We start from the raw sequence: 13821 nt of genomic DNA, 5'->3' as shown, positions 1-13821 counted from the left end.
GTTGGGACCATGGGAACAAGCAGTGTTTCCTTTGCCTACTTTCTCTCTCTGCTAAACTTTTACATCAAAATTTAGAATGTCTATTCTTTATGTGAACAATTTATTTGAACTTCTGTCTTGAATACACTTAAATCTGTTTCTTATCCATCTCTCTTCACAATCTGAAGTTATAGTGTCTAGCAATGACACTAAATATTCTCCCCATCATTTTCCTCGGTAAGATTCCTATATTTTAGACTTCTGAATGACAGAATGCCCTAGATGTTGGTCACAAAATAGATTTTCTTTTATTTTTTATGATGCCCTGCATAAAACATGAAAAGATGAATGCCTTCATAAGTGAGCAAACAAATTCATTGGTAAATTAGAATAACCCATTATATGCTTATTGTTTTATATATATATATATACAAAATGTAGCACTTAATTGCCAGGATAAACCTTCAAGACAAGTGCCATCATTATTTGTCTTTAAGGTGTGTCACTCGACTCAGACACTTTAGAATACCTAAATCCTGCCTTACCCTAGTTACACTCATTTTTACATTCTCTGGTAAGATTTACCTATAAAAAAAGCAATACAAACATTAAGCAATGCACTATTTTGTTAACAACTGGGATTACACTGGCAGAGCAGGATTAAGTGAAAGTAGGGACTCTCACAGGTTATAACATGGCTGAAGGTCATGTGGAAGCCAGAAAAATGTAAGGGAGCTTCATTCCCTTGTTATCCATGTGTAAAAATAAAGTGAATAAAAAAACAAAATGAGTTGGCTTTTGTTTTCCTTTGGAGATAAATATAAGGAAAGGAAAGTCTCTATTCCTTTGATTAGTGATTCAACTCACATAAAATCATGGTCTAGTCACTACCTTAGAATCTGATTGAATGCAGATAATTATTCTTCTGAGGGAAGAGGAAGAGGTTTTCCCCCTACAATAGCAAATCTCTTTTTTTGTTATTGGTTTCAAGTATACAACATAGTGACTTGACAGTTTATCTACATCATTAAATGTTCACCCTAGTAAGTGTAGTTACTATCTGTCAGCCTAGAAAGATATTACAGTATTATTGACTATTTTAAGTAACTCAACTTACATACTTAGTAAGTCAGTAATTGTACTCAAATCTAGGTGATTCCACACCCTGGCTCTCTAATCATTACATAAGGATAACAGCACATACAATATTTAAACATCTGAGAGTAGATTATATTTACGATAGAGACATTGTTAAAGGAGTGTAGAAGACGATCCAGAATATAATTCTAAGGAGTACAAAAATACAATGACCAGGTAGAAAGAGTAGAAGTGGAAAAGGAGAATCAGAATAGAGTCTTGAGAAGAGTTACTAGCCATCTCACATAACAGGAGGTCAAGCAAAATGAAGATTTTAAAATGTTCAGTAACTTTAAAGTACCAGAGTTTGTGTTTTGTTGGGTTGGTTGTTTTTGAAAATGTCAGAAATATGAAAAAAAAGTGGTTATATAAAACCTTATTAAATTTAAACTCCTATCGTCACATCCTTCAAAATCCAACTTAACAGTATTCTTTTGACTAAAACAATGCCAGTATCTATATGTTACTAGAGTTATTGTAAAATTTTAATGTTTTCATATTGGTATTCTTATTAGTGTTTTAATGATTTTATAGAAAAATTTTGGGAATATGTTAATACCAAATTTAACAACTAATTGCTTTTGTACTCTGTTTCACAAAGATCTGCTTTACTGTTTACTTCCCTTTGAAATCCCAGCATAGTACCATTTGTTTGCTGACTGCATTACAAAATTAACTATGACAACATAACATTATCACCTCCCCCACTGGTTCTCTCTTCTTTTTTTCTTGGTAAAATTATCACCCTAGTATACTGGAGCTTATTTTAACTTTAAATATACTTTGCTCACTTTCAGATTCCTGACATGTGTATGTACTTCCCAAATAAGTTCATTTGTCAAAATCTATTCTGTATACCCAGAAAAGCAACCAGTGAAACAAATATTTATTTACTGTTCAACATAAGAAAAATGAATTTGTCCCCAAATGAAATGTCAGGAGATGGTACAAAAATGCTGTCATCACTAATTATGGTGAGCATTTTTATAAAAATTTCCATGGGAGCTGGAGGTTATGTTCCCTTCTAATTATGGTATCCTGGTAATTTCTATTTATGCCACCTATATTAAAAGTCATCTTGCAAATCGTGTTTACTGCTAGTGCTTATATCCATAGCTTTAGTAATAGGTTCATCTGTAAGAATGAGAATAAGTTAGCATAAGAGCAGCCATCTTAAGGGCCTAGAAGCAGTTTTCTGAGGTTGTGACTTAAAAGAAAAAAACTGGAACTGGGTAAGGCCTTGGAAAACAAGTTAATCATGAACACCGGGATGGGGGCAGCTGTGGCCTTCGGTCAGCTAACCTTGGTCAGTTAATCCTACATACCAAGCTTATCGTGCAGAACCTCCCTAACAATTGAGGAGTGGTCTTGTCTTGCAAAGATAATGTGCAGCTGTGGAAAATTACTAAGAGTTAAGTGTTTTGAAAATGCTATATAAACCGTTGGTTTTGAGTGCTCGGGGTCCTTGTTGAGACCCGCTGCGTCGGGCTAACTTGGACCCCAGCTAGCTGGTTCCTGAATAAATTCCTCTTGCTTGTTGCATCAAGAGACGCCTTTCGTGAGTGATTTGGGGCGGCGTCCTCCTCTGGGAGAATCCAACATTTGGGGTCTCGTCCGGGATCTGCGCTCACCCCGCTTCACTCCTGAAGTCGCTCTTGGAGGAAGAGGTAAGATTAGTGGCGCCTTGGGTTGTCTGTATTCTGTTTTCTGTTTTTCAGTGAGACCGGTCAGAATTCTGAAAGGGTACCCATTGTCTGGCAGCTGTCTTGATCCCATAAAGGGGTCGAGACTGCGGTCGGTAGACGTAATAGGAGCACCGCAGGCTGCAACCCTGGGGGACGCCTTGGGGAGGTTGGGGGGCCAGGGACGCCTGGTAGCCTCCCGTCTGTTTTTCCGGCAAAGTGAACCTGATGAGATAGGATTGATTTTTGGGCGCCGAGAGTATCAACCCTCTGATTCCTTTCGGTTTCTGTTTGAGACTCTGAGGAGAACTAAACGCGGCCGCTGTGTGTCTAATTTGTGTGTGTCTTTGTTTTTTGTGTCTTTTACGTGTCTAATTATTGTTATACTGACAATGGGACAGGCAGTGATGACCCCCCTTAGCCTGACGTTAGATCATTGGACGGAAGTCAGAGCGAGGGCACATAACTTGTCAGTAGAAGTGAAAAAGGGACCTTGGCAGACTTTCTGTACCTCTGAATGGCCCACCTTCAATGTTGGGTGGCCCTCGGAGGGGACTTTTGATCTCCCCACTTTATTAGCAGTAAAAGCTGTTGTCTTCCAGGATTCGTCTCAAGGACACCTGGATCAGCAACCCTACATTGTAGTCTGGCAAGAGTTGGTGGAGAACCCCCCACCCTGGGTAAAGCCCTGGGTACAAAAGAAAATGGGCCCTCGAGTTTTAACTGCCCAGACTCAACCTCAGAAAAAGGAAAAAGAAACTACCAAAGTTTACCCCGATACTCAAGATTTGCTTATGGTTGATGATCCCCCTCCCCCTCCTTACCCTCCCGCCCCTACAGCACCCCCAGCGCCCCCAGCCCCGGCACTCCCAGCACCGCCAGCGCCGGCACCCTCAGTCCCTGATGCTGAGGCAGTGGGGCTGGCTCCAGGACCTGCCCAGGGAACTTGGCGCCGCCGAGGGGCCACCTTGGACCCACCGGGTATTTTTCCTCTCCGGTCTTATGGAGTTCCCATCCTTGGGGAAGAAGGGGACCCGCCTTTCCAACCTCTGCAATATTGGCCCTTCTCCTCTGCTGATTTGTATAATTGGAAAGCTAACCACCCGCCCTTTTCAGAGGAACCGCAGAAACTAACTGGTCTGGTAGAGTCCCTGATGTTTTCCCACCAGCCCACCTGGGATGACTGTCAGCAGCTTTTGCAGGTGCTCTTCACCACAGAAGAGAGAGAGAGGATTCTCCTGGAGGCACGAAGGAATGTGCCTGGAACCGACGGGCGACCTTCGCAACTCCCTCATGACATAGAGAGGGGGTTCCCATTGACTAGACCCAACTGGGACTTTAATTCTCCAGAAGGTAGGGAGCGACTAACCATCTATCGTCAGGCTCTGGTGGCAGGTCTCCGTGGGGCCGCAAGATGCCCCACCAATTTGGCCAAGGTAAGAGAGGTCAGCCAGGGAGCCACTGAAGCACCCGCAGTATTCTTAGAGCGCCTGATAGAAGCCTTCAGGCGGTATACTCCCTTTGATCCCACTTCTGAGGGGCATAGTGCTTCAGTGGCCTTTGCTTTTATCGGACAGTCGGCACCCGACATTAGAAAAAAGCTTCAGAGACTAGAAGGCTTACAAGATTTGTCGCTGAGGGATTTGGTGAAAGAAGCAGAGAAAGTTTATCATAAGAGAGAGACTGAGGAAGAGAAGGAGTTAAGGAAGGAAAAGGAAAGGGAAAGTAAAGAAGAAAAGAGGGATAGGAAGTATGAGAGAAATTTAACAAAGATCTTGGCCGCAGTAGTAGAAAGTAAGGGACGCCCGCCCTCTAGTGGTAGAACTAGTAAGGCAGGGTCCCTGGGCAACCGACCTCCTTTGGATAAAGATCAGTGTGCGTACTGCAAGGAGAAGGGGCATTGGGTGAAAAAATGCCCTAAGAAACCACCGCGGGGACCTCCAAAGAAGGTGTTGTCTCTGCTAGAAGATGAGGATTAGGGAAGACGGGGCTCGGAGCCCCTCCCTGAGCCTAGGGTACTCTGAAGGTGGAGGGGCAACCCGTTGAGTTTCCGGTAGATACTGGTGCTCAACATTCAGTACTGACCCAAGCTAGAGGCCCCCTTTCTAGCAAAAAGTCTTGGTTGTTCGGGGCCACGGGTCAGAGACAATATGCATGGACTACCCAAAGAACAGTGGACTTAGGAGTGGGACAAGTAAACCACTCATTCCTTGTTATACCGGAATGCCCTACACCCTTGTTAGGAAGAGACATCTTGACCAAAGTCGGGGCCCAAATATCCTTTCAGGCTGAAGATACCCGAGTGACTGAGAGAGAGAAGAAACCTTTGGGCCTAAGTATTCTGTCCATAAGATTAGAAGACGAGTACCGCCTTTTTAAGGAACCAGAACCCTCCCAAGTTAATCAAAGGTGGCTCAACCAGTTAGTTCTCAGGGGCCTGGGCGGAGACGGCAGGTATGGGGCTTGCTGTAAATCAGCCCCCGGTGGTCATAGAATTGAAAGCCTCAGCCTCACCAGTAACTGTGAGACAATATCCAATGAGTAAAGAAGCCAGAGATGGAATTAGGCCCCATATCCAGAGGCTCATAGAGCAGGGGATATTAGTAAAATGTAAATCCCCATGGAACGCTCCCTTGCTGCCTGTAAAGAAAGCGGGAACAGGAGATTATCGACCAGTGCAAGATTTAAGAGAAGTTAATAAGAGAACACAGGACATTCATCCCACTGTGCCGAATCCTTATAACCTGCTAAGCTCTCTGGCCCCAGAAAACACTTGGTATGCAGTCTTAGATTTAAAAGACGCCTTCTTTTGTTTGCGCCTGCACCAGAGTAGCCAACCGCTGTTTGCTTTTGAGTGGAAGGACCCCTCCACAGGAACTACTGGACAATTGACCTGGACTCGCTTGCCACAAGGATTCAAGAATTCACCTACCCTCTTCGACGAGGCTTTACACCAGGACTTGGCCTTTTACCGAGCCTCCAACCCACAGGTAACCTTGTTACAATATGTTGATGACTTGCTGATAGCCGCCCCTACACAAGAAGTCTGCCAAGAGGCCACTGAAGCCCTTTTAACTGAACTTGCTAAGCTGGGGTATAGAGCATCTGCCAAAAAGGCACAGATCTGCCAACAACAAGTGACTTATTTAGGGTATTCCCTGAGAGAAGGGAAAAGGTGGCTTACTGAAGCCCGGAAGCAGACTGTGATGCAGATCCCGGTCCCTACTACTCTGCGCCAAGTCCACGAATTTCTGGGAACAGCAGGGTTCTGTAGATTATGGATACCAGGATATGCCACCTTAGCCGCCCCCCTGTACCCCCTAACCAAAGGGGCAGCCACGTTTGTTTGGGGACCTGAACAGCAACAGGCCTTTGATGAGATCAAGAAGGCCCTCCTGTCGGCACCCGCTCTGGCCTTGCCAGACGTGACTAAGCCGTTCGTCCTTTTTGTGGATGAACAGAGTGGAGTGGCTCGGGGAGTGTTGACCCAGCAATGGGGACCTTGGAAGAGACCTGTCACCTATTTGTCAAAAAAATTAGACCCAGTAAGTAGCGGATGGCCTGCCTGTTTGAGAGTAGTGGCGGCCGTGGCCCTCCTAGTTAAAGATTCTGACAAACTGACACTGGGACAGAAACTTACTGTGGTTGCTCCGCATGCGTTGGAGAGTGTAATTCGGCAGCCACCCGAGAGATGGATGTCAAATGCCAGAATGACTCACTACCAAACCTTACTCCTGAATCGTGATTGTGTGGAGTTTGCCCCCCCTGCCATTCTAAACCCGGCCACTCTGCTCCCCGATTCGGGGAAGGAAGTGCTTCATACCTGCCAGGAAATCCTGGCTGAGGAGACAGGCACCCGCCAGGACTTGCAAGATCAGCCCTTAGGAGGACCGGGACTCCTGACTTGGTATACGGACAGGAGCAGTTACATCATGGATGGTAAGAGAATGGCTGGAGCTGCAGTAGTAGATGATGACCGGATTATATGGGCCAGTGGACTCCCAGCGGGCACCTCTCCACAGCGAGCAGAACTCATCGCCCTGACTCAGGCCCTAAGGATGGCAGAAGGTAAGAGACTTAACGTCTACACTGACAGCAGATACGCCTTTGCCACTGTTCATATACACGGGGTTATTTATAGACAGAGAGGGCTGTTAACTTCTGCTGGGAAAGATGTTAAAAACAAACAAGAGATTTTAGATTTGCTAGAAGCCATCCATAGGCCTAAGGAAGTAGCAATAATACATTGCCCTGGACATCAGAAAGATGACTCTCCAATAGCTCGAGGAAACCGGAGGGCAGACCAAGCCGCAAAGCAAGCGGCTCAGGGAATGAACATTTTGCCCCTCCAAGTGTGTCCGGAAGCCACCCACATTAAGAGCTTCCAGTATACACCTGAAGATCTCGTTTGTATAAACAAATTAGGGTTCAAAAATTTCTCGCCCCAAGAGATATACAAGTCTGAAGAAGGGAAAGTTGTCCTGCCCCAGAGAGAGGCAGAGGAATACTTAAGGCAATTACATCAATTGACACATCTGGGAGCAAAAAATCTAAAAACCTTGGTTTGAGACTCCCCTTATCATGTTATTGGATTAGGAAAATTGGCTGACGAGGTTGTAAAAAATTGTGTACCCTGTCAATTAGTAAACGTGAGCAAAAATCAAGCAATATCTGGAAAAAGACTTCGAGGAGATCGCCCAGGAGCTTATTGGGAAGTTGACTTCACTGAAATTAAGCCTGCTAAGTATGGATATAAGTACCTTCTAGTTTTCCTAGACACATTTTCAGGATGGACAGAGGCGTTCCCCACAAAAACTGAGACAGCCCAGACGGTGTCTAAAAAGATCCTTGAAGAGATATTTCCCAGATTTGGGATCCCAAAGGTAATCGGCTCTGACAACGGCCCTGCCTTTGTTGCCCAGGTAAGTCAGGGATTGGCCAAGATCCTGGGGACGGATTGGAAATTGCATTGTGCATACAGGCCCCAGAGCTCAGGACAGGTAGAAAGGATGAACAGAACTCTAAAAGAGACCTTGACTAAATTGTCCATAGAGACTGGTTTATGTGATTGGTTGGTCCTCCTTCCCTTTGCCCTGTTTAGAGTCAGGAACACTCCCGGCTGCTTTGGACTAACGCCTTTTGAAATAATGTTTGGGGCCCTGGCCCCGCTTCAGTCAGCACATCTTCATACATTCCCTGAGTGTGCAACTAATAAGTTTTTGCTTGAAAGGTTACGAGCCTTGGAGGACTGTGTGCAGCTTTAAGAGAAGAATGCTGCTTTTATGCAGACCACTCCGGAATAATAAGAGATTCAATGTCAAAGCTTAGGGAAAGGCTAGACCAGAGAAAGAGAGAGCGAGAGGCTGGCCAGGGTCTATTTGAGTCCTGGTTCACTAAGTCCCCATGGCTCACAACTCTGATATCCACTTTAGCCGGACCCTTGCTCATTCTTGTTCTGCTTCTTACTTTTGGTCCCTGTGTTTTGAACCGGCTAATATCTTTTGTTAGAGAGAGAGTAAGTGCTGTTCAAGTACTAATGCTAAGACAACAGTATCACTCGCTCACACATCAAGAAGAAACAAACATTCCATGATTGGAATGCCCCAAAAAGAGAAGTGGGGAAATGTAAGAATGAGAATAAGTTAGCATAAGAGCAGCCATCTTAAGGGCCTAGAAGCAGTTTTCTGAGGTTGTGACTTAAAAGAAAAAAACTGGAACTGGGTAAGGCCTTGGAAAACAAGTTAATCATGAACACCGGGATGGGGGCAGCTGTGGCCTTCGGTCAGCTAACCTTGGTCAGTTAATCCTACATACCAAGCTTATCGTGCAGAACCTCCCTAACAATTGAGGAGTGGTCTTGTCTTGCAAAGATAATGTGCAGCTGTGGAAAATTACTAAGAGTTAAGTGTTTTGAAAATGCTATATAAACCGTTGGTTTTGAGTGCTCGGGGTCCTTGTTGAGACCCGCTGCGTCGGGCTAACTTGGACCCCAGCTAGCTGGTTCCTGAATAAATTCCTCTTGCTTGTTGCATCAAGAGACGCCTTTCGTGAGTGATTTGGGGCGGCGTCCTCCTCTGGGAGAATCCAACACATCAAATATTTGAGAGCCCAATTTTATATAAATAAACACCTTATCTCCTACATCTTTCAGTTAGAAAACAAACATATTAATATCTGAAGTGAAAATTATTTAGAACCTGCATTAATTTAGTTCCTGTTTATATTCCTGTCATAAAATTTTCTGACTTACTTTAAATTACATTTGGGGGTCATTTCTGTGTGGTGAACTGAGTGTGGAGATTAGAGAGATAGCTGCCCTCAATTCTACCTGCGCCATTTGGGGCAAGTTAGAGGACCTCTCTGAGCCTCAAGGTCCACATATGTAAAATGGAAGTAATATTTCTAATTTCTAATTTAGGTGGAAAACTTAAACTAGATTATTTATATAAAACTGGGCTCTCAAAATATTTGATGAATCTTGGCATAGACTGAGTGTCTAAAAAACTAGGTAGAGAGTTCATCTAAAAGTCAAAGAAGTCAGCAGAACACATGGAAACCTCATGGAGCTTCAAAAAAATAAAATAAATATATATTAAGTCCTGAATATATGGACTAAAAATAATTTTTAAAAGTTTTCTAGATCGCTCAGGGTATTATAAACACATTATTATCTTGAACTTTAATCCAAGACAGTATTATTTTAGCCACAGAGAACTGAATCTTCAATGGGGAGAGTTAGTGCTAGAATCTTACCCACTTTCTTACATCACCTTTAATGACATGAGGAAATGTGTCATTAAAAACAATGAGAGTACAAAATACAGTATTTAGGACTATGGGATTATGGGTAAAATTGAAACATTTCCAGAATATCTCTCCCGGCATCAGTATATCTGCATATCAATAGGCGTTCAGAGGTGGAAAGAAGTGTGGCTTTAGTACATTTGCATCTTTCCTCAGGGGTGGAGAAGTTCATCTCCATATCAATGGGTAATTACCTGAGCAACAGAGGGCTTATCTGTACCTGAGAGGGGAGGTGGGTGGCCGGTGTGTTTGCTGCTGGAGCAGAAAAGAAAGATGGCTAGGACTGCAGTTTGTGAGCAATAAATGGGTTTTAAACTTTATTTCTCCCTTTGACTGATCTTGGTTTTTAGGGTGTTTTGCTCCAGGATTTCCTTTCCCCGGACTTACAGGGAGATAAATAATCTTTAAATAGATGTCATAGCCTCTTGACGAGATGGCCTAGATACTATGATAAACTAAATGAACCCTGCTTTTCTCTCTCCACTATGAAGCTTCATATCTCCCTCACTAGAAAACTCACTAATATTTACTCTCATGTCTCAGGAGGTGTATCTCATACAAAAGCGATTACAGGAAGGTTTTATTCCAAACATACTGCAGTGAACATAAAGAAATGAGAAGCATAAAAAGGGAAAAAAATATCTGAATGAAGAAACTTTTAAATATTTGAATAAAAAATTATTACTCAGATAATTTGAGGTTGTTTATGTCATGCAAAATTATTATATCTAGTACGACAGCCAGATAGGGATCTTGCCTTTAGCTTTTATCCTTATAGTGTTTCAACTCCTGAGGATTAAGAGCAAAATCTGAAAGAATTTCTACTCTGAAATCTCTATTTTTTCTTATAACAGATTCTTCCAAATGGGTGTGGCTGCTGATATCAGAGATGGCTTTTTATCTTATTTCCATCTCCTGCTTTTCTTTCAGAAAGCATTTTTATTGATATAAGTGTACCTTCAAATATTTTTAATTTGTTGCTTCTACTTTGCAAGTGGGGAATAAGCAAGTGGAGTATAACTGGGTCTAGAGTAAATATAGGTTCTTATGCGTATCTGAAAAATTTCTCATCTGTGTCTTCATAGCTAAGGTTATCTCCTAGGTAACTACCAGAGACATGATTGATATGTTTCTCTCACAGTTTTGAACATTCTTAAAACCTTCAGTTTTTAATAACATCTAACCAGAAGAATTCTCTATGAGAAATCCTAGTTTATTTGCCTTAGAGCTCCCAATCCCTGTGGATTACTAAACTTGCAATAATTTTCAAGAGTCCCAGTCTTTTCATTATTTAGTTTCTTATGCTTGCATTGCAAATCATATATATATATATTTGTTTATTTAATTAAAAGGAAAGTGACCTTGACACATTTCTGTCTTCTCACTTGCAATTAAAAAAAATCACATTGGGAACTGTTTAAATTCATGAAGCCACCTCTCAAATTTCATTCTATAAGAGGCCATGTGATGAACACAAAGTAAGATTATTGTTTTTGCTACTGAAATATATGAAGAGATATTTGAAGAAATATTTAAAGAAAACACGTTGAACCACTGTCCAAGAATATCAAACAAGTAAAGTTTATCATTGCTTATATTTATTTTGTAAAATATATTTTGAAATTTTACTTTACTACTAGAAATATTATTTCTGTTAACCTTAGTTTTAAGCAGGTAAAAAACAGATTATTCTTTCAAACCGAAGTATTTCATGGTTAAAGTATTCAAGACTCACAGCTATTTGGAATTTACAAGCATTCTGTCCTCTTCTCTTTCATTAATTGATCTAACATTCCTCAAATTGTCACAGAAGTAGTAGGCAGTCACAGGAGGAGTAGGCAGTTAGTAAGATACAAGTGGCAGAATAGAAAGTAGAAGCAGAAGCTGGTAATCTTACCAGGTGAGTTTACACTCACTCTTTGCCTAAAAGGAGAAGTAAGACAGTGGGGAAGCTCCACCATTGGGGCCTGCAGAAAGGACATCTAAACACACTGGAGAATGACCTTGGCCCATTCACATGATAATTAGAATTCTCTCCCACACACACCGTGGGTTATTCTGTCTGCATTATCGGTAGGAGCATGTGCAGAGGCAAAGCAGTTTCATTATCTGAACCTCTTAACCCACCCCTCACACTTTCCTATAAAGTCAAGAAGTATTCAGATAAGCAGGGCTGGACCCTACAACATATATACCTCACTTTCCCTAGTCAGGAATTTTTCAGTATTTAGAATCCTTGTCTATGGCCGCCCTGTACATACAAAATTAAACTCTTTTTTTTTTTTCTCCAGGTAATCTATCTCAAGTTAATTGGATTCTTAAACCAACTAGGGGCAGGGAAATTTCTTCCTCCCAGGTATGGGGACCAAGAGCAGGCCACCCGAAAATGTACCATTGTGACAAGCAGATTATTTCAGACATGTGAACAATCAAGGCCCAGAAGACTCAGAGAAGAACTTTGATGGCCACCCTTCCCCCCACCTGCCCACAACACACACACAACTGCTTGAAAATAATTCAAATGGAGGAACCACCCCAGGAGGAGAGCTATCACCATAGATTATAATATCTATATTATAAGGCAAACTAGGGGTGGTAGATGGAGGGATGCAGCTTAAGTCTGTCAAAATTCCTCTCTGCACCTCATTGTTTCTGCGTAACCCATAAAATATTTTGTTCATCAAACACTTACTCTCTTCATATTCCTATGAGTTACTTTCCTTTTCCTTTGACGTCTCAGATCCCCACCCACTTCTTGGTTCAGGATGACCTCTATGCCTCATTCTCCTTGACTGTCTTTGGAACCCATGTCTGTAGCTTCTCTGTGTGTATGTAATTAAACTTTCTTTTTTCTCCTGCTAATCTGTCTCATGTCAATTTGATTCTTAGTTGAGCTAGCAGCACCTCGAAGGGTAGAGGAAATTTCCACCTCCCCAACACTGGCAAAAAGCTCATTTTTCCATGAGGGAAAACTTTTCCTATAATATTATAAATCCATATTCAATGACCTAATACTTATATTTAAAATTTTATATGTTATAATGTAAAAACAAATCACACATATGCTACTTAACAATCATTATTTGAATTTACCATGAGGCAGAAATAGCTTTCTTTGAGTAAGCCTCCTTTCTCTGTGGTAGCCTATGACTTACCATGTGTGCCGATTCAAACTGAGCTAAAGCAGGGACATGGAACAAGAATCATGATTACTTTCTCCTGTCTATGATGAAAAATGCCAAGATATAAATATTATAGTAAGAACAGGAGGGACTCCATCTTAAGGTTAAGATCCCATATTAAAAACCTATACTCATCAGACCTGTTCCTAAATTCTTTCTTGATCAGAGTCAAGAGCCCTCCCCTGTCCAGGCTGAGGTTTTACCTGGTGCACAGGAAAAGACCTCCCCAGATGTAGCCTCCTGGCAACAAAACTGCTGAGAGAAAGAAAGCCTATCACTTTTAAGCTAATTATATTTTATTACTGAGAGTATATTTACCTATAATAAGCTCTTGAAAGATGTGAGTCCGGGGAAAGGAAATCCCAGGGCAAAATACCTCTAAAAACCGAAATCAGTCAAAGGGAAAAATTAAGTTTAAAATCCATTTATTGCTTACAATCTGCAGTCCAGGACCATCTCTCTCCTCTGCTCCAGAAGAAGCAAGACCAGCACCCTCCTCACCTCTCAGGTACAGATAAGTCCTCCTTGCCCAGGTAATTACCCACTGTATGAAGATAAACTTCTCTCCACCCCTGAGGAATGATGCAAATACACTAAAGCCATATTTCTTTCCATCTCTGAATGCCTATTGATATGCAGATGTACTAAGGCCAGGCGAGATATTCTGGAAATATTAAATTTTACCCACAAAAGGATTTTGGAGTGTGTTATAAAATATCGAATTTATAAGAAAAGGAAGAAACGTCTGGCATGTACTCAACATTTTCTCTATATTCATTCAAGGCAAAATTTAATTTTTCAAGTGTCCAACAGTTGATGTGCAGGAATTAGAGTTTTTGTGTTTAGTTCTGTCCTCTCTGGGCTGTCCCTATTCCATTTGGCATTTTAGATATCTTCAATAATATAGCCTCATTTTTTTTTCTCAAAATTATCTAATCTGACGTGAACTCTTTTAATTAAAAAAAAGTGCTCCAAGGTAACTGAACTTATAAAGATGTTGATGACAGACACATGTCAATGGGAAAAAAAGGGTAAAT

General features: G+C 41.8%; 2 protein-coding genes across 2 annotated transcripts; both read left to right on the top strand.

Moving 5' to 3' along the window:
• Positions 1-2437: 2437 nt before the first annotated feature.
• LOC130683789 (uncharacterized) lies at positions 2438-5751 on the top strand. The gene is made up of 2 exons (XM_057502275.1): positions 2438-4151; positions 5627-5751. The coding sequence occupies exons 1-2, from the start codon at positions 3191-3193 to the stop codon at positions 5629-5631; spliced, it is 966 nt and encodes a 321-aa protein (XP_057358258.1). The 5' UTR covers positions 2438-3190; the 3' UTR covers positions 5632-5751.
• Positions 5684-8833, top strand: LOC130683788 (uncharacterized). Its single transcript, XM_057502274.1, has 3 exons — positions 5684-5796; positions 6260-6866; positions 7443-8833. The coding sequence occupies exons 2-3, from the start codon at positions 6494-6496 to the stop codon at positions 8060-8062; spliced, it is 993 nt and encodes a 330-aa protein (XP_057358257.1). The 5' UTR covers positions 5684-5796; positions 6260-6493; the 3' UTR covers positions 8063-8833.
• Positions 8834-13821: the final 4988 nt, after the last annotated feature.

Source organism: Manis pentadactyla, chromosome 5, assembly GCF_030020395.1.
Source record: "Manis pentadactyla isolate mManPen7 chromosome 5, mManPen7.hap1, whole genome shotgun sequence".
Taxonomy (NCBI): Eukaryota; Metazoa; Chordata; class Mammalia; order Pholidota; family Manidae; genus Manis; species Manis pentadactyla.
This window is presented reverse-complemented; position numbering and strand designations above follow the sequence as displayed.